Genomic DNA, 20,375 nt, shown 5'->3' with positions numbered 1-20,375 from the left:
CAGACCCCTACTCCTACCGGTTCATTAATTAAGAATGGAATTACAAACGGTTGATCCTTCCCTTCTAATCTACAGAGAAACTCTATAATATGGAAACCTATATAGATCGACGGTTAGGATCATCCTATGAAAATGATTTTGTGGCCACAACATATATTCATATTGTAGCCCATTAAATGGACGGTTTGGATCAACATGTGTTTTAGTATCCGGGGACATACACCTATTAAAATCTCAAATTTGCCATCATCCCTGCGTTTAAACCTCACATTCTCATTCATCAAAGCGATAAGGTTTATCCATGGCTGGAGCTTCTGTAAGCTTCCATGCCTCACTTCTTCCCTACTTTTCACAAAACCCATCTCCCTTTCGAAGAATCTCTACTTCACTAACAATTTCCCGGAAAAATGGAATCAATTGCTCTGTTTCTACAACTTCAAACGATGAGACAAAAACTTTCATGGAAACCCAGAACATTCCTTGGGGCTGCAACGTAGATTCCTTGGAAAATGCATCCAAACTTCAAAAATGGTTATCAGATTCAGGACTCCCACCCCAGAAAATGGCAATTGAGAGGGTCGAGATTGGAGAGAGAGGGCTCGTTGCTTTGAAGAATATCAGGAAAGGAGAGAAATTGCTTTTCGTCCCTCTCTCTCTCGTTATCTCTGCAGATTCAGTAAGATTTTTTCTTGAGAACTAGTGTCATGAGTCTGTTTTATTATAATTATGGGGTGTTCGAGACTAAAATCCTGTAATTGTTTTAAACACAAATTGGGCTTATAAGGTAGTTTAATCTTACAAGACTTATTCAAGTTTAATTTGAACTTCCAAAATAACTATTTCATTTGGACTGATAGGGGTGTCTCTGTGTGTGTGTCATAAATTATTTACTAATATGACTTGAAATGTTGTGGGTAGAACTGCTTGAAGTATCCCAATAATCTTTTCTCCTTTTCTTTTAATAATTGGGTTGCAAATTACAGCTCTTTAATTTGATCCAACATATATCCCCTAGATTTTGAAACCCATGCAAATAATTCACTGAGTTTTTTGTGAGGACCCTTTTAAATTTGATTACATTGGATGCTAGGAGTGGAGCTGTCCAGAAGCAGGTGATGTGTTAAAGAGAAATTTTGTACCAGACTGGCCACTGCTTGCGACTTATTTGATTAGTGAAGCAAGTCTCATGGATTCTTCAAGATGGAGCAACTATATCTCGGCCTTGCCTCGACAACCCTACTCGCTTTTGTACTGGTAAAATTTCTGATTATTTGTTCACACCTTTCTGATGTAGGAGACTGGTTGGATCATCAATAAGTGCTTTCAATATTTCTCCCCTATTTCATAAGGGTCTACTCTCAGACTTTTCCCCTACAGCCTCTATATATCATTGCAGGACACTCTCAGAGATAGAAATGTATCTGGTAGCTTCGCCGATAAGGGAAAGGGCCATTGAGAGAATTACTGATGTAGTTGGAACGTATGCATTCGTTCTCTGTTTAATTCTTCCCCTAATGCTTGGTTCCTTGCTTAAGTCTTTGTGTTGTTCAAGTATAATCCCATGGTTTCTAACCTGGTCTGTAATTTCATCTGCAGATACAATGATTTAAAAGTCAGGATATTTTCCAAATACCCTCATCTATTTCCGGAGGAGGTACTGACTTCATCTTGAACAACCCTTCCCTTCACATCGACATACGCAGACAGAAGGCCTATGTTTTGAGTCATTGAAATCAAAATTCTCACATTATCCCCATTAACTGAATATATAAGAAAATAATTGCATTATAAATGTTATATAGATCTGAAAATATTTAAGGAAATCTGAACGAAGTTAACCTTCTAAAATAGTGTAATATCATGGAATATTTTTTTGTCATTATATCTTTTCATCATTTGAGGGTGATGCATGTGTCATCCTGCTCCAATCCTTTATGGGCCTTTTGGATGGCTGGTGGACTATGCATTTGGGGACAATGTTTTAAATTTCGCTTTCGGTTGTCAAGGAAACCGACACATTTCAGTTTTGGTGTAAATCTTGTAAAATCACAGGTTGTCAAGGAAACCGACACATTTCAGTTTTGGTGTAAATCTTGTAAAATCACAGAATCACATGGAAACATATGCAAATGATGAAAGTTCTTAATCTTTTAAAAAAGCATGTGCAAATGATGAAATTTTAAGATGAAACTTTAGGAAATGCTAGAATATGCACAAATACATACTTAGAAACCATCACATAAGCAACAAAGCCATCCATAATGTCGTAATCGCATCGAACTCCTAGTGACATGTCGTGCATGTCTAGAACAATAAAGTCAATAAAGAAGTACAATGTCTAGAATAGTAAAGTTCAATAGAAATTACAGGGATCATCAACAAAATCATGGATTTATATTTTCTGTGTATCCGTTACTGCAAACATGGTTTTAAATTTCTAACCGAAACTGATATGAAATGGCCGAAATGTTTCCTTTTTCCATCCCCACCGAAACTGAAACTGAAATGACCGAAATGCATCAACCAAAACGGAAGTGTAATAGTCGTATACTATATTAGTATATATTATATAATTATATTTATACGAAGTGAATGCAAAATGTATTGCATGAATTATTTATAAATATTTATATGAATTTCATGTGAAACGTACTAAATTTTTTGACATGCGCGACAGTGCATGGCATTAGGTGTTTGATGTTTTTAAACCGTTATGAATGGTTGTCTTGCTTATATGATGATTTCTAAGTGTGTATTTGTGTTTATTCCAGCCTTTCCTGAAGTTTCATCTTTAAAATGAGCTGCTGATATGTGGGGTCCGAAATTTCCAACCGAATCCGAAACGTTTCCGTTTCTGCGGGGTTCAAAATCAAAACCGAAACCGAAATTTAAAACCCTGACTGCAAATGAGCTGCTGATATGCACGCGTGCATGTGTACTGTTTTTTTTTTTTTTTTTTTTTTTGGGGGGGGATCTTTATTTGGTTTGCAATCTCTGCCCTGTGTAATCTTAGTCTTTCGAAATTATGTTTTTCTTTCTTTGATAAGACCTTATTACCATTTCAAAGAAAAAAAAAATAGAGTGGTGTGTTTAAATATTAGGATTGCTACATTATGTTTTTCTTTCTTTGATAAAACCTGATTACCATTTCAAAGACAAAAAATAGAGGTGTGCTTAAATATTTTGCACTAAACTGTCTTGGATCCCCCTTTTTTTGTTTTCTGTATGAATTCCCATGACCACTTCTTGGTCTTACCTATCATGGATTATTTTTGAACTCACACACTAGTATCTAATTTCAGGTATTCAATATTGAGACATTCAAATGGTCCTTTGGGATTCTCTTCTCACGTTTGGTAAGTAAACTTTATTATTAGTTGGTAATTACCAGCTATCCAAACTATACCGACTCACATCTTTCTCAGTTATATTTTTGATTTGTATATTCCACTTGATCATTGAATCTTTTGAAAGCTTGTATTTTTACAGATCTTTATCTAAAATATAAGTAATGTATTTATGCGAATTTATGGTTTGGACTCAAGCTATTTCCCATATGACAGGTTCGGTTGCCGTCAATGGAAGGAAAGGTTGCATTAGTTCCTTGGGCAGACATGCTTAATCATAGCTCTGAGGTATGATCTTTACTTTACATGTGCACAATGGCCTGTGTTTTGGCAAAAAACTCGTTTTTTGGGAGGTTAATTCATATGCTGGGGAGAAGATAAATGCTTATCTAACACCTATATTTGGCTATGTATTTACCTACTATACCATCTACTCAAAGCTATATCATGCCAACGTAGGAATATTCCTTTCCCCATACTTCTCACTTGAGGTGCTTTTACTTGAATTATCTAGGTGGAGACATATTTGGATTATGATAAATCGTCATCAGGAGTAGTATTTACAACTGATCGGTCATATCAGCCAGGTGAGCAGGTATACAAGTACATCCTCTTACTTTTTACCCCACTTTTCATTTTGCTATTTTCATAGGGTTGGAAAATGGAGGTTTGGATGATTTCTCTAGACAATAGGATGCATTGAGACTTAGTTACAATGTTCGTATATTTGAATAACTGATTTTCAGATGCAAAACTAGAATTGCTTTTCCCTCGTCCCATATTTATCTTTTCTAAAAGCTTTTAGTGTTGCGATCTATGTTTCTGGTCAATCTCCCAACACGAATTCAAAAGAATCACTTTTCCCTTGGCAATCAATCTAATAATATATTAGAAAACTTGTCGAGTGACGGATTCTTTTTATTTTATTTTATAAAGAAGGTTTGTACTTCACTATAATTGAGAATGGGCCTTCTTTTCATCCTTGAAGCAAAAATACATCTTGATATGCAAGTGCTCATAGTAGATATGTACTTGGATGCCTCACTAACTTTGCTTGCATATTTTATGACAGGTTTTCATATCATATGGCAAGAAATCTAATGGAGAACTTTTGCTTTCGTACGGATTTGTTCTCAAGGAGGGAAGCAACCCCAATGATTCAGTTGATCTGTCAATGTCACTTAACAAATCTGACAAATGCTACAAAGAGAAGTTGGAAGTTTTAAGGAAGCATGGTTTGTCAACGTAAGTAATCATAAGATTCGATGAGTGATCCTTTACAGATTTCAGTTTATTTGAAACCTGTTTGTTTGCCCACAATAGTGGCTTTTGTTTGGCTGTCCTTCTTTTCTCATCTCGCATGAAATCGTGGAGAATATTAATGAATATAATATTTTGTAATAGATTTAATTAATTGCAAGCCTTTACTACTTGGTATCATTGAATTTTTAACATAATTCAACAAGCTGAGCTGTAGACTTTGCACCAATAGAAAATCTTAATCGATTTAACTTTCTCTAGCCATTGTGCCAAAGAGCCTCAGCTATAAAAATTTTCATTCCATAGGAAGTCCCAGGTATGCATTCTTACTTGGGAGTGTATCATAGGCTTAGAGTTATTGGATAGTACCCAGGACTTCATTTCTTCTTTTTTGTTTTGTTTTCAGGACCCTTCTCTAGGTTGACAAATGGCTACACATCTTTTTACTCATGTGCAAACTGCGCAATGATACATTTACATTTCTGTCTTTTTTAACCTTATCACCTCATATTCATCTTCTGCTCAGGTGGTACCACTATTTAGTAGTAATGTGCCATTCTAGTATTCATGAATCCATATAATGGTAGATCTTCAATGTTATTCATTATAATCTGGTTAGCTTTGTGCAACATTCAAAAAAAAAAATCTGGTTTTCTTTGTGCAACATGCCAACCTCACTTAGTTGTATGGCTGTTATATTAGTGCTTTTAGGATTTTAGGCATTGTATCATTTTAAATATATAACTAAGAATAGCAACAAGATGAGGCCCATGTAGGGGTGTAAACGAGCCGAGCCGAGCCGAGCTTGGCCAGGCTCGGCTCGGCTCGTTAAGCTCAAAGGCTCGGCTCGGGCTCGGCTCGGCTCGGCTCGGTCAGGCTCGGCCAGGCTCGCGAGCTTTATCGAGCTTGGGTTATAAAGTTTCGCACAGGCAAAGGTCCCTAGCAAAAAGCAAATAAGAAAAAAAAGTAATCATTACAGATAAAAAGTAAAACGGATGAATTTATAAAGTTTAAAATGAAAAATTACCAAGAAAATGTAGTAAGTTATGACAATTAAGAAAAAAATACCAAAAAGTTTAAAAGTTATGACATTTACGGGAAAAAATTAATTTCCACCGTTGATAAGCACCTGCAGTTGATGTTGACATGACATACGCACTTTTTTGCAGTTGATGTTGACATATGACGAGCCTTAACGAGCCGAGCCGGCTCGGCTCGTTAAGGATTCGAGCCGAGCTCGAGCCGAGCTCGAGCGAGCTTCCGAGCCCGAGCCAAAATTGACACCCTTAGGCCCATGTTCACCCCTTTTTGCTTTTAAAAAAAAAATGGTAATGATAGATGTATATTAAAAGTGAAAGGGAATAACCCATCGACCGAGATGGTCGGTACAAGGAAACAATGAAAAGAACATACAATAGTGGCCCTCAAGGGCGAAGAAAATTGAAAATATCCAAACTCGCCCCAGCCGCTTCTGCTTTAGCTAGCCCATCTGCCACACTATTCGGCGATCTTTTTGTATGATGAAAATCCCCCCTTTTTGCTTTAATGTCATTGCAGGTCAACTGGTCAAGTAAATGAAAGATTAGGATTTTGAGATTTCTACAGAGCAAATGAATTCATCATGGCTCACTTTACATGAAATGCTAGCTGACTGCACGTATACTTCAGAATTTGAGATGCTGTAGTTTTCCTTATAAGATAAATAACAACATGAAAGCATCCATGAATCTGTGTTTTTATCTTAAGAGGCATTCATAATAGTGTCAATTTCTTTTAAAACTTTGTATCCTTAATTATGATCTTAATCCATTTTGAGCAGGCCTCAACGATTTCCGTTGCAGATCACTGGTTGGCCAGTGGAATTAATGGCATATGCTTACCTAGCGAGCAGTCCCCCAAATATGAGCCAACACTTTGAAGAGGTATGACTTTTTTAACTTTATTAAATGGTGTGTCCATGTGAATACTCATGCTATATTTTATGATTCACTAAGATTAGTACATCAAGTAGACTTCCATTTGCTAATTTGCAGTGGTACTCGAAATAGTTACACTGACAATTTCCTTCTATCTATTCAGTCGCATTGGATTCACTTCCATTATCAGTCACCGAAACTTGAAATCTTTGTAACTGTCTATTTGTCCATTTTTTTTTCTCTTCTTTGGATAATTTCTAACGTTGCAATCAATCCTCCACACCTATGTAATACTTAGGGAATTTTTTAATGGTTTATACTTGGGAAATTTCTGAATTAAGCTTATTGCATCTACAACAGTTTGAACTCACAACTTCAGCACCTATGCATGAATCATGATTCAACCACACTTAAATGGAGAAAATGAGAGATCAAGTCCACAATTATCTCTTTTTCTTTTTTGAAAAAGTTCACAATTTATCTCTTGTTGTCTTATATATATATATTAAATGTAAGAGTTACATGTACATAAGTACCCGTGGTACAATATAAGCACTGATGTTGTTTATGTGGAACATAAGACACTTATTGTGCAGTAATCTTATACATATTGCCTATATTTTCTGTATGTTAGAAAAGATCATATTCGATTGAAGAAGATTGTCAATTGAAGTAAGCCAACTATATTCTGTCTCTAATTGACTGCAGACATAAATTGTTGTCGGAAAATTACCAGTAATAATAAATCAGAAAAGTCGGTGACACTTTTAATGCCTAATGAGTATATAAAATGTTTAGATATTCAAATAAATAGTTATGCCACATGAGCTTTTTGTTCCCATTTATGTGCTCATTTGGGACAAAAAGGTCCATGATGTGTTCCTCAATCTCTGTTTTCACACATCACCGATTCCAGATTTCAATCAATTCATTCACCGGAATGCTTTCCTGCCATTATTTTCTTATGGTTACTAGAAATGTTACTACAGATGGCTGCTGCAGCATCTAGTAAAACCACTTCTTACAAGGGCAACAAGTATCCAGAAATAGAAGAACAAGCTCTGCAATTCATCTTGGATTGTTGTGAATCGTGCATATCTAAATACAACAAATTCCTGGAGGTAAGAAATTTGTTTCAGTTAAATTCATTTGATAGGTGAAAGTTCCGTTTCAGGGATTATAAAATGGCGATAATTAGTAAAAATAAAAAAGAAATTGTTGTTATAATAACAAAAAGCAGACCCAGTTAGTTCTTCTCATGTGGACATGTCAATCTCCATGATTATTCAAATATTTTATTTCATCTTTCATACAATGAGACATTCACGATTTATCACAGACATTCATTATAATTCAATTTCTTCGTTTTTTTGAAGTTGTAGTTTGTGTATGTCACTGTCAGTAGATAAATTTTAAGCCTATTTCTTAGATCCTTCATCGCTCATGCTCTGATTGTAGTGGTACATGTTTGTGTATGTGCAAGTACGTGCACGAGTATGCATGTGATTGCACTTGCGAGTTTGTAGCCATAAAAATGTAAAGCTGCAAACCCAATTCATTTGCAAACCATGCAAAATGTAGGGTTGGTTGTGTGAATTTAGGGGATGGTTAGATGTGTTCAAGCCAAGAATATGCATGTGCGTGCCTTCTACTTGTTGGGTTTGTTCCTTACATAAATCTGCTTTTAAAAGCTTTAAATGTGTGATGTTTTCTCAATACTGCCAGGGAAGTGGATCAAGTGATTCAGTTGTGACTTCTCCAAAGCAAGCCAATCGGAAAGTGCTATTGAAACAGCTAGCGACTGACCTCTGTACCAGCGAGCGGAGGATCCTATTCCGTACCCAATATGTAAGCAACACAACATCCATGTTATGTTTTGGTTTATTATGTTAGTTGCATTGTACTGAATAATCCCACAGGATCTTCAAAACATAACATGGACAATCCCAAATTTTATGCTGAAATTTATTATGTTAGAGACACTGTAATCTGCTTTGTAATCCATCTCCATTAATTTTCTCTAAAAATGTTAATGTGAATTTTAGATTCTGCGAAGGAGGTTGAGGGATATGAGGACGGGCGAACTGAGAGCTCTTACAATACTGAATGGATTCAGGAAGCTTTTCAAATAGAGGACTGAATGATTTTGTGTCAAGTCTGCTGTTTTCATCTGAGGTGAAAGGCTTCCCTATTTTTGGCAATATATTCTGAAAATTTTAAAATATAAGGTGGTGGAAGCTCAAATGCTCTTATTTGTAACACAATGTGATATAGATCTAGACTGCCCCAAGTGATGCTTCTTCTCTAACTTGTGATTCATGGGCTTATGTTATGACACATTCAATTTCTGAGCCACTTTCACACGTGTGGGTAAACCCGTGCATGAGCTGCATGTTATATACATTGCGAGTAATTGCATGCCATGTGTCGCGTTAGATGTATTTCAGGTGTTGTGTGACAGAATTCTTCTCATTATATGCTATTAAGGAAAAAAAATAAGCGTTGTTCTTTATGGTGGTGAACCTGAGAATGAGGGAGAATCCTACCAAATCTCTTTTGAATCAAAGAAACAGATAGATTGGAATGCAATCGAAGGTAGAAGCACAAACTCAGCTTGTCTTTTCTTTTTTTAATCGGCTTCTGAGCGCTTTTTGGAACCTGTAATGAACTTTGAAGGCTGTTTAAATAATAATAAGATGAATTAGTACAATTATCAAAACATGGTATTGCCATATTGGCACTACCATGTTTTGAAAATAAGACAAACTCACATTGTCTTTTTCTTTTTTTGATCGACTGGTTATGGTTAAATAAGAAAAGACAGGGTGAGCTGATCTCGTAAACAAAACGATATAGTGGGAATATCATTAGTCAAAGTGCACTTTGATTATGTGGATCCAATGTGGTCTCCCTCACTGCTGATTTTTGCAAGGATGCCCTTCAGTTTAGCCTTCCTCTTGAAACTTATATATACGGCCATAAATTATCCATTTAAATTCTTTTATTGAAAACATCTCGTCTTATTTCTAAGTAGAACCATGATTTTCATCAGTTGATTGCAAGAATGCTCTCATTTCCTCCAGGTACTCCCAAAATGGCCCCACCCTTGCTGCTTGACCTTGCAACTCTCAGTACAATGCATTTCAGTTTCACCCCCTGTAGTACGCATTCACCCCCCTGTTAACTGATTTGACATCAGAAAGTGTTAAAGTTGCAAAACCAAGGTAGAGGTGAAAATCTTGTGTACTTCTTACCATTTCTCTTGGTTCGGTAGGAAACGAAAAAAACTGTGACTTGGAAGATTCTTTACAACAAGGAAGGTAGAAATAACAGTGCGGTTGAGAAAGCGGATTTTCTCAACACAGTGCATGGCAACCAAACATAGTTGGGAACGTCATTTTCTTGTCCTTCTCCAGAAACACTAGTTTAGTGGCAACCAAACAGAGGATTTGCTTTCTCTTCCTATCACCAGTACACCACAGCGCGGCCCTCTTGCACCTGTTAATATAAAAAAAGTGTCCTAACCTTGGACACAATTAGGGATTAGGGATTAGGAATGTAAGATGAGAGAGAGAGAGAGAGAGAGAGAGAGAGAGAGAGAGTAAAATGTTACAACTGATATTAGTACTACCATGTTTTAGTAATTGCACAAAGTAGGCTTGTCCTTTCTCTTTTTATTAGGCTTATGAGAGCTTCTTGGGAACTACAATAACCTTTAAAAGCTGTTTAAATAGTAAAAGACAGGATGAGTTAGTGCAATTATCAAAACACGGTAGTGCCAATATGACAGCCAATGTTATTTGTCTTTTTGAGTCGTGGTGTTAAATGTTTCAAAAATGCTCCTCATAAATACAAATGAATAAAAATAAGCTAGTGACATTGGCACAACCAAGTTATAATAATTGCACAAGCTCAACTTGTCTTTTATATATATATATTTTAATTGGCTTATGGGAGCTTTTTAATAACTGAAATAACCTTAGTTATTCAAATGGTAAAAGACAAAATGAGTTAGTGCAATTATCAAAACACGTAACTGCCAATATGACAACCAATGTTATTTGTCTTTTTGATTACTGGTTTTAAATGTTTCAAAAAATACTCCTCTTAAATACAAATGAATAAAAATACTCTAATGACATTTGCACTACCAAGTTTAATAATTGCACAAACTCATCTTGCCTTTTCTTTTACAATTTGGCTTCTGAGTTCTGAGAGCTTTATCATGGTAGTGCCAATATGAGTAGCCTAAAACTCTAATTGGCATTTAATGACGGCTACTAATATTGCCACAACCATGTTTTGGTAATTGCAGTCACTCACTTTGTCTTTTCTTTTCTAATTAGCTTTCAGGAGATTATTAGGAATTGCAATAAACTTTTAACCACTGGTTAATTAATAAAAGACAAGGTGAATTACTGCAATTATTAAAACATAGCAGTGCAAATATCAGCACTGGTATTTTCGTATATTGGTACCCTCCATTCAAATCTAGCACGCTCCATCAGATTTTGTGGATCCCATGGAGCCCACCAAAACTAGTTCCCCATCCTGAATAATTTTGAACGATACGATACGGATCCAATGAATATGATTAGGATGCAGTTGGTGGACCCAAATCTTGGTCCATTAACTTTCGGATCCTTTGATACATGGGACCGTTTTGGTCCATTTCACATTGATTCATGGAATCTAGTTCAATCTTCATCTTGTTTACCTTCCAATTTAGTCTGCAAATTTATATTTTTTCTTTTTAAAAGAACCCCCTTCTTCTCAAATGGTGTGAAGATTTTTTATATCTAGGGTTAGGTTTTTTCAAGAATGGATGGAATTTTGATTAGAACACCACCTAGGGTTTCATTTTCGACCCTTTCTACCCTACAATGTAGACGGGAATTCATGGTTAGGAAGTCAATTCCAGCAAATTTAATGGAGAAACGGCGACAAAAACCTACTCTTTGCTGCATCAGAGCTCAACAGGTCAGTAATTCTCTGCCAATTCTCTGAAGTTCGAGATATACTTTCTGGAAATTAGGGTTTTTTTCTACCTACCAAAAAAAGGTTTTGCCTTTTATCTTTTTTATTGAGAAAATTCTTGTTAGGTTTAGATTGTAACTGAGATGCCGGTTTTCGCGCTTTTTTTTGATCGGATATGGATTTTTAAGCGCGTTGTCTTGCGTGGATTTGATTGCGTTATGCGTTGATTTGGGTCTTGGATTATGTTCTAATTGTTTGGGTGGGGGTGGGGTTTTGGGTTTTTGAGGTTTCTTTTGTTGTTGGAGAACAACGGATATGCTATGAGTTATTTAGAAGTTGGTACATGTAATGATAGAATTTGTAAGGTTTTCTTAGAAAATAGTCGTTAGGTTTGTTGAAATTTGTTTGCTGCTAAAATCAAATTGCTTGTTTTCTTTTAACTGAATATAAATGGCTTTTGAAGAATTCCCTGAAATGGTTGCCTTTATATACAATTTTGAGAAGTTCTTGAGTATTCATCGGTATGTTCACTAGTTCATGATGCCATAAGCCTGGATGGGAAGTACCTTCTATATTGCTGGCATCAAAAAGAAAAATCATAGTAAATATTCTATTCAGATGAAAGATACGATATGAGTGAGTCTTGATGGTATATGGGCAGCTGCAACTCTCTTTGGAGTTTCTACGTTTCTTTATTTTTAATTCCAAAACATAAAAAACAGAATCAAAGCTTGGCTGCACCATGATATTAGTCTACCTGCTATGATTTATACTAGTAACCAAGGTAATCAAGATAGATCATATTAGGGCCCAACGAAATTCTGGAAAAAAATCAGCTTCGAACAAGTGAAAAGAGTACGAAGATATAGCAAACTAAGGTCTGAGCTATAAATAAGAACTTCTGCCTTTTTACATCTCTCAAAAGCCAAATTTTTTTGCTGATATAAAGAGGTTTCTCGCAACATAGATGGTGGAGAATATGCTAAAAAATGAGTAATTAAGTATATCATGCCAGTACTTATAAGATAATGATGATGACTGACATTGCTCAGTTATTGTGACATGTATCAAGGACGGCTCTTCTATAATTTCTCCTTCAAGTGATTCTGATGCAAATTCTATGGAAATCAAGGAGTGGGAATTGGGGAGAATGCAAGAGGAATTAGCTGCTAGCCAGGGTATTAGAATTAGAAGACGTCCCCTGACAGGGCCTCCTTTGCATTACGTTGGCCCTTTTGAGTTCCGCTTACAGAATGAAGGCAACACTCCTCGTAACATTCTTGAGGAAATAATCTGGAACAAGGACACGGAAGTTTCACAGGTACTTTCAACTATAATTTCTCAGCTATATTTTTTTGTTTCCCTTCTGTGATGAAGTTTTCTTTAATACGTCTACTGTTTGTTTTCACATTTTCCAGTTGAAACAGAGAAGGCCTTTGACGATGTTGAAAAAGGCTCTTGAGGATGCTCCTCCTGTTCGAGATTTTGTGGGGTCTTTGAAGGCTTCCTACGGACGAACTGGCATGCCAGCTTTAATAGCCGAAGTGAAAAAGGCTTCTCCAAGTAGAGGAGTGTTGCGAGAGGATTTTGATCCGGTAAATTTGCTACTTCGGCTCTTGTTTGGATTGGTTCTTTTCATGATACTGAACTTTCCAGCGAGAAGTTGGTTTCTAAATGGAAATTTTCCTTGTTAAATGCCCGCCTTTCTTCTTTTCATGACAACATTTTGAAACTGTAAACAAACTCAACGATGTGTTATTTATTATTCTGCTTTTAGTAAATTATCTCTTGTAAAAAGAAATCATACCATGAGATGTAATTTTGAGATATTGTTCTTTCCAGATCAATCCCTCCCAATTTCCTAGGAAGTTAGAACTTAGGCGTTCTATTAAGCCCTTGCATTGAGTTTCCTCGAACTGCTTTACCTCGCAAATGAAACCACATGAAGAACATCTCAGCATTCAGCTACTAGATTTTAAGAGGTGGAGGCTATAGTCTCCAAAAGTTATGTAAGGTGATGGGTATTGCATTCACTCTAGTTGCCCTGATCTCACAAAAGACAGTGATTGCTTCTTTCTATCTTGCTTAAACATTAGCTCATAACATATTTGTTCTTGAATGGCTGGTTTACATGTCTTGCGATGTTGGCAGTTGTCTAGAAGCATCTTAGTTTGTGTGAATCTCCCTTCCGTTTCCTATGATCCCTCCTCCTCCTCCTCCTCCTCCTCCTCCTCCTCCTCTCTCTCTCTCTCTCTCTCTCTCTCTACGTAGGAACCGGCAAACAGGTAAATGTGCTGACAAGTAATTTTGTAGTGTTCTGGCCTCTTATCTTCAGAGGAAACAGCTACCATTTGCCTGAAACTGCACTCTTCACTTTCATCTTCCTTCATGCACATAAATCAAAACAATCTTTGATGACAATGCCACAGTAAATTAAAACCTATTTCAATGCATGAACAAGTTATTAAAAGGGGAACCACCTGAAAAACCCTAGAAAATATTTCAAAAAAAAGCATGAACAAGTTGTTGCCAAGAATTGTCCTTTTGAGTTTCCTGCAGTCAGTGGCCCTGCAAGTGATGTTTTCAGGAGCAAGCTTTATTTTTTCACATTACTGTCTTTTTTATTCCTTTCTTTCGTCATGCAATCTTTGGTTTCATTCATGAATTTTCTAATTATAGGTTCAAATTGCTCTAGCTTATGAGAAGGGTGGAGCGTCATGCCTCAGTGTTTTGACAGATGAAAAATATTTCCAGGTAAATGTCCTTTGCTTTGCTTGATTTGATATCTGTATCCGTTTGGTTTTATAATCAATATGTTGATTGGAAGCTGAGCCATTTAGCATAATCATTTTGCTAACCAAATTTATTATCTTACTAATTAAGGGAAGCTTTGACAATCTGGTGGCAATATGCCGTGCGGAAGTAAAGGTGTGCCTGTTTAAATATATTTCTTTGTTGCTTCTCTTATAATCATTATATATGGCTAAAATTTAATGGGCCCATATTTCTTTTCTCATATACCGTGTTTGTTTGCCAGTAAGTTCTTACTTGAGTGAGAAAATGCAGTGCCCTCTTCTTTGCAAAGAATTCATTATTGATGCGTGGCAAATTTACTATGCTCGAACAAAAGGTGCAGATGCAGTTCTGTTAATTGCGGCTGTCTTACCTGATGCTGACATCCAATATATGACTAAGGTCTGCAAAATTCTTGGCCTGGCGGCATTGGTCGAGGTTTGTAACACATTCTCTTGATTCTGCTAGGATAATTATGGGCATGGCTCAACTTTTTAACCTATAATATTTCGTTGATTTTATCACTTCATGAAGTATTGCTATATACCATCTACCAGTTATTTGGGCATAGGAACTCAATCTTCATGAAAAGAAAAAAAAGTCAGAAATTCTGAAATTGACTCCGATCAAACTAGTCCAGAGTCTAGTCCACCTAGTTAAATCCTGAGCTGACTTAGTAATCATTCCCAGAAATATTTGCATTTTATCGTGGTGTTTTTGAGTTTTTGACCGTGTTGATCAATTTTTGACCTAGTTAATGTCATGATTTTAAATTTTCATTGAAGCCAGCACGAAATGACGAATATTTCCTTTTCCATCCCCACGAAACTGGAACACATACCGATCCCAAAATCACAAGTACATTAGTCGTACACTATATCACTATGTGTTACATAATTATATTTATATGGATTGCATGTGAAATATGGTATGTATTATGTATGCATATTTATATGAGTTACATGTGAAATGTGGTATTTATGGGATTATCAGACATGTGCGACAACGAATATTACTAGGCATTATTAAACCATTATGGATGGCTATCTTGCATCCGTTAGGGTTTCTAAGTACATAATTGTGCATATTCTAGCATTTCTTGAAGTTTTATCTTAAAATTCCATCATTTGCATATGTTTTTACCACTATTAGATCCGACCGAAACCAAAATGTTCCCGTTTCCATGGCTATCTAAGCCAAAACTTAAAACCTTGGTTAATGTAGGACTCAGCTAAGTTATGTCTAAAACGTAAGCATAGGAGACTGGTCCGGCCCTCGGATTGTAATGTTTTCACATTGAACATGGCAGTGTTTTATTTAAGCTAAGTGGTCACCTGTTTTCAGAAGATATATGGATTTGAACTAAAGTTTATTTATTTTGTTTCAATTTTTCATTTCTTTAATTTCTCTCTCAATTTGCAATTGTGTTCAATGGACAGTCGTTGCTGTTTCTGATGAAAGAAAAATGTTTCACTGCTGTGAGAAATTAATCAATGTTTTTTATTCTTATCATTTCAAGGTGCATGATGAAAGAGAAATGGACCGTGTTCTTGGAATTGATGGCATCCAACTCATTGGCATCAATAACCGCAACCTTGGTAAGCTGTTGAGCTCAGGCTACTATATGTAAGTTTGTATATTCATCTTGCTTTCCACTTTTGCAGAACTGCTGACTTGGTGAAAACCCATTCTAGCCATCAATTTTTGGAACTTAAAACTGGTGGATTAAGTTAATATTCTTCGTTTTCTACATTAGCCCAGCATGTGACTAGTTGTTCCATGGAATTGTTTGTTTCCCGCTGATGTTAGTTTGTTATTTGCTTTGCAGATACTTGTTGGATACCTTTAATTATTTTCTCTTACTCCAAAATGTTTTAGGTTTTATCGAACTCCTATAAACTGACCAAAGATAGAAAGAACTCCTATAAATTCCAAATTGTTCGTTCTGAAATAAGTTTGATTGCAGTTTTGGTATTGTTATTTGAAACCACCAGATCTTGAAGTATCTGATAAGTGCTATTTGTCCTACTGTCAACTGATTTCAAACACACATGCACACAGGGGACTGATATCCGCATTACTATATTTTCGTAATGGCACTAATCACTTCATTTCACACTTTTCTGAGAGAGCTTTTTGGGAATTGTTATAGCCTTTAACAGCCGGTGAAGAAGTGTAAAATGAAGTGAATAGTGTCATTATCAAAATATGGCATTCGGATATAAACTCTCTATAAATATATTATTCTAGAACTATCAGGGGCAAATGCAGAATCACACCATGCCTGCACCTCGTTTAATTTTTTTGTAGAATCTGATTGGCATTCTAGACAAGTTTTATTCCTTTTTAAAGGCCCATAGGTACCTCCATATTTCACCAGAAAGTGACCATTATGCTCTTAATATAATGGAGTAGACTGCAAAAGGACATTTATATACTGATTTCTGTATTTATCTTTAGCTATTGTAAGTGAGCCACAGCAATAAATCAAAAACTTAATGACATGCATTGGCAGCCCTTGTATATCACACTGAAAATTTGTTTCTCGTGTATCCACAGAAACATTTGAAGTTGATATCAGTAACACAAAGAAGCTTCTTGAGGGAGATCGTGGCCAAGCTATCCGTGAAAGAGACATAATTGTAAGTGGTCTTTTTGCCTCCTCCCACAAAGAAACCATTGCCCACTAAAGCTGAAGTATTTTATGTCAAGTGAAAGTGAATGTTCTTACTGAGATATTGATCATCATGATTATGGCGTAATAAAGTTCATTTTGCATGTACTATTATACTTTGACCCTTCAACTCGTGTTTAACATTGTAGGGGTTTGGCGACCAGCAATTTCATCATTAACTGCATCAAATTTCAATAGATATTGTAGTTCTATCTTCCAGTTAATTAGGAGAAAGTTCCAGCCTTCTGGTCTTAGTTGTTGACTAAAGCATCCGTTGGATCAATGAATCTTTCCTGCTTGCTTGGTACCGAAAAGAAAAAGAGGAAAATCTTGGAATTTAGGTACAAAACCAGTAGGAATATAAGGTTTTATTATCCTTTGACATTTGACATAACCTGCCTAAGTCCTGCTTTGAAGTCATGGTCAGCAGTTTAGGTACTCTTTTCAAGTCACGGTTGACTTTTAGTTTCAGTTAGGCCAGATACGGGAAGGAGGTCTTGCCGTTAGCACTTTAAACTTAGAGAAAGTTACGGGGAGGCTGCTTAGAGATCCCTACTTTCCGGCTTTGGTAAAATAGAATCTTTGCTTGAGGGAAACTGTGCTTCAGAAACCAGCTCAGAAGCATGCAGAAAAAAAAGCATAAGTATTAGTAACATGGGGCCCAAACGTTGTTCTTGAATTGCTGGAGGGCCACCCTGCACCCTTTCTCTGCACCCTCGCTATGGCCTGTAGAATTTTAAACTCTATTATTCACTGAAATTTCGGTTATGTACTGAAAAGTTTCTTGAATAACTCATTCTTAAAATCCCCTCTTTGAAGTCTTCTCTAAGTACTTAGCATATATAGCATGTGTTTAGACTTCAGATTTCATTTCTACGGTTTTCATGAGTAAGAGTTTCTTGCATGTTGTTGTCCTTTTTTCTGGCATTGGTAGCATGCAATTATGCCGTCTCTTTTCTTCTTTGCTTTTCAGGTTGTCGGGGAATCTGGGTTGTTTACTCCTGACGATATTGCTTACGTGCAAGAAGCTGGAGTTAAAGCGGTAAGCTCTGTGATTTCAATTAGCATATCCTGCATAGATCTGTGGCTGTATGTTTTCTTTCAAATGTTATGTATACACACGCACACACATATGCATTCATTTGCATGTGTGTGAATATGCATATACTCATTTCCGTTAATTAGGATTAAAACCATGAGACTCTCATTCAGACTTGATGTGGGCCTTACTTTTTGACTTGGAATTTTGTTTGGTCTTTGATCAAGTTTGTCTTTAAGATGCTAATCTTGTTTTCTAAATTTTCTGACCTTTTCTAGAACCTCATTTTTTTGTTAGTTATAACTTTCTAGTATTAAGTCGATTTTTTCACTTAGTTGAGTTGTCTCATTGTTGCTGAATCCGAGCTAACCCTGTAACTTAACTGATGCCTTGAGCAAGTCCTTGTGCTATTGGACTGCTCAATTTAGGCTTTATACCATAGGTGAACTCTTTTATGTTCTGAGTTTATGATCCGATCACATTTTAATTTTCTAATTAATCGTTTCATCACACTTAATCATTTTAGTTCTCTCTTCATTTAATTTTGATTACAATAATCAGTTTTGGAATCGCAATCAGTTCTCAATTCAAAACAAACAAGGTCTAAATGTAATTTTGAGTACACCAATCAGTTTTGGACTCGCAATCGGTTATCAAAATCCAAACAAACAGGCTCTTAATTATCCAATTAATTGTTTCCATCTTCTACTTAGCCTTCTTTAATTTTATCTTGTTATTTATGTTTCAGATTGCTTATTAACTGCACTGATATTTACTCAAAAGTATGTAATTATGTATCTGCAGGTTTTGGTTGGGGAATCAATCGTAAAACAGACCGATCCCACTAAAGGAATCGCGGGACTTTTTGGTAAAGATATTTCTCTATGATCTTGGCTTTGAATTTTTCTGTTATAAGAATCCCGAAACGAATAATGATAGTGTTTTATTATTACTTTAGATTTTTGAAATTACAGTGCTTTGGTATAAATGAAAAACATTTTCTTCTAAATATAAGTTAGGGACTACCCTAAACAATTGATCGTGTAATTCTTCTTCTTCGTGTATGTGATGTCCATTCACCGTGGGACAAAGGACAATGCCCATTTGGATTGCCTTCACGGTGGTCTACATGATCGACGGTCTCGATTTGCATATGTTTTTTACACATTAAATGTGAACTGTTGGTTATATATTGTTTTTCATCTTTGATGACACATTATTTGATTTTTGAGCCACAAGGGATCCAAAGCAAGGCCTATCAAAATGGACCGTTCTAATTAACGAAAGTCCCAGTGGGGTGCACATTACAATGAGGTCGCGCCCTTATGGATTTAGCATGTTAAGGGGTGCTGCTCGGGTCTACTTTGGGATTTTGGGTTGAGCTTTTACCATAAAATGGGGCCTGGTTCGGGTTGATTCGAATTCATCTTTTAACAAAAATCTCAACCCGACCCTACCCAAGTTCCACCACCACCACAATGTCACGTGCCCACTGAACTTGCAGGTACGTTCATGCTTTTCCTAACAACTGCCTACACCTAAAAGTATTTGTATCTCGATGATTAATACAGGGAAGGCATCTCGCGAGTCAGACCAGCCACCTTGTGAATGAAGACAACAGCTTTTGTCTCCATTCACGAGGTGGCTGGTCTGGCAACAGACCAACTGCGAAATGCCTTTTGCGATGGACGCTAGCAATTCTCTTAAAAAGCCATGATTACAGTCACGTCTTGCCTCTTATTTTGGCTTCTATTTGTGCCTCTTTCATATTTTAAGGCCGTGTTTGGCAACCATGAAATTTTTTCATGTGAGGAGAGGAGGAGATTTGAGAGGGCAGGAAAGAGTAGAGGGTGTGAAAAGCCTGAAAAATAAGGAAACAAAAAAACTAATGGTAAGAAAAGCTTAGGAAACAAAAAAAACTCAAGGGTGAGAAAAGCCTAAAAAACAAGGGAACAGAAGACTCCATTTGGTTTGCTTTTAGGCTTTTCTTACCTTATATTCATCCTTGCCCTCTCAAATCTCTCCTCCCACCTGCCTACCATGAGAAACTAAATTTGTCATAAAAAAATAAAATAATGGTTGCCAAACATGGCATAAAACGACACTGAAACTTGAAAAACTCGACTGAGTTTGCTTGAGTCGGTCTAGCAGAGTTGTGCTTGGGACAAAATTCTATAGAAACTCAAGTTTGATCCTATCACCAGTCTGACTCAAATTTGGATTTGACTTCTTCAGTCAACTCATACTTCAAGTTGGCTCGATGAGTTTTAGCACTGGAGCATCAAACCAGTGGCTCCATCTGGCTCGATGAGTTTTAGCTCTCTCTCTCTCTCTCTCTCTCTCTCTCAGATGAGTAAGCTGGGGTTTGG

At 36.4% G+C, this 20,375-nt stretch overlaps 2 protein-coding genes across 5 annotated transcripts; both read left to right on the top strand.

Moving 5' to 3' along the window:
* Nucleotides 1-246: 246 nt before the first annotated feature.
* On the top strand, nt 247-9,033 carry LOC143879240 (Rubisco methyltransferase family protein). 2 transcript variants are annotated; one of them, XM_077381510.1, is made up of 12 exons: nt 247-676; nt 1,091-1,254; nt 1,397-1,480; nt 1,597-1,654; nt 3,303-3,356; nt 3,564-3,635; nt 3,862-3,942; nt 4,420-4,592; nt 6,427-6,529; nt 7,513-7,644; nt 8,249-8,371; nt 8,569-9,033. In XM_077381510.1, the coding sequence occupies exons 1-12, from the start codon at nt 302-304 to the stop codon at nt 8,653-8,655; spliced, it is 1,506 nt and encodes a 501-aa protein (XP_077237625.1). In that variant the 5' UTR covers nt 247-301; the 3' UTR covers nt 8,656-9,033. The 2 variants fall into 2 exon arrangements, with proteins under 2 accessions (XP_077237625.1, XP_077237626.1); XM_077381511.1 differs by lacking the exon at nt 7,513-7,644.
* Nucleotides 9,034-11,138: 2,105 nt separating this feature from the next.
* Nucleotides 11,139-19,020, top strand: LOC143879236 (Aldolase-type TIM barrel family protein). 3 transcript variants are annotated; one of them, XM_077381505.1, is made up of 11 exons: nt 11,139-11,279; nt 11,322-11,503; nt 12,573-12,821; nt 12,919-13,095; nt 14,180-14,254; nt 14,384-14,428; nt 14,567-14,731; nt 15,813-15,891; nt 16,853-16,935; nt 17,941-18,009; nt 18,811-19,020. In XM_077381505.1, the coding sequence occupies exons 2-11, from the start codon at nt 11,345-11,347 to the stop codon at nt 18,892-18,894; spliced, it is 1,185 nt and encodes a 394-aa protein (XP_077237620.1). In that variant the 5' UTR covers nt 11,139-11,279; nt 11,322-11,344; the 3' UTR covers nt 18,895-19,020. The 3 variants fall into 3 exon arrangements, 2 of the variants coding, with proteins under 2 accessions (XP_077237620.1, XP_077237621.1); XR_013251178.1 differs by lacking the exon at nt 18,811-19,020 and having other exon boundaries at nt 15,813-15,919; XM_077381506.1 differs by lacking the exon at nt 11,139-11,279 and having other exon boundaries at nt 11,364-11,503; nt 12,553-12,821.
* The last annotated feature ends 1,355 nt before the right edge of the window (nt 19,021-20,375 follow it).

The sequence above is a fragment of the Tasmannia lanceolata genome, unplaced genomic scaffold (assembly GCF_043159265.1).
Source record: "Tasmannia lanceolata isolate RefF3 unplaced genomic scaffold, GAP_Taslan_0.1 ptg000006l, whole genome shotgun sequence".
NCBI classification, from domain to species: Eukaryota; Viridiplantae; Streptophyta; class Magnoliopsida; order Canellales; family Winteraceae; genus Tasmannia; species Tasmannia lanceolata.
The sequence above is the reverse complement of the archived record's forward strand: the minus strand, read 5'-3'. Positions and strand labels throughout refer to the sequence as shown.

Coding starts and splice junctions, on each gene's coding strand:
- LOC143879240 (XM_077381510.1), top strand. CDS start 302: ATGGCTGGAGCTTCTGTAAGCTTCCATGCCTCACTTCTTCCCTACTTT. Junction 3,357..3,563: donor GGATTCTCTTCTCACGTTTG/GTAAGTAAACTT, acceptor CCCATATGACAG/GTTCGGTTGCCGTCAATGGA. Junction 4,593..6,426: donor AGGAAGCATGGTTTGTCAAC/GTAAGTAATCAT, acceptor CATTTTGAGCAG/GCCTCAACGATTTCCGTTGC.
- LOC143879236 (XM_077381505.1), top strand. CDS start 11,345: ATGGATGGAATTTTGATTAGAACACCACCTAGGGTTTCATTTTCGACC. Junction 15,892..16,852: donor CATCAATAACCGCAACCTTG/GTAAGCTGTTGA, acceptor GTGTATCCACAG/AAACATTTGAAGTTGATATC. Junction 18,010..18,810: donor AAGAAGCTGGAGTTAAAGCG/GTAAGCTCTGTG, acceptor ATGTATCTGCAG/GTTTTGGTTGGGGAATCAAT.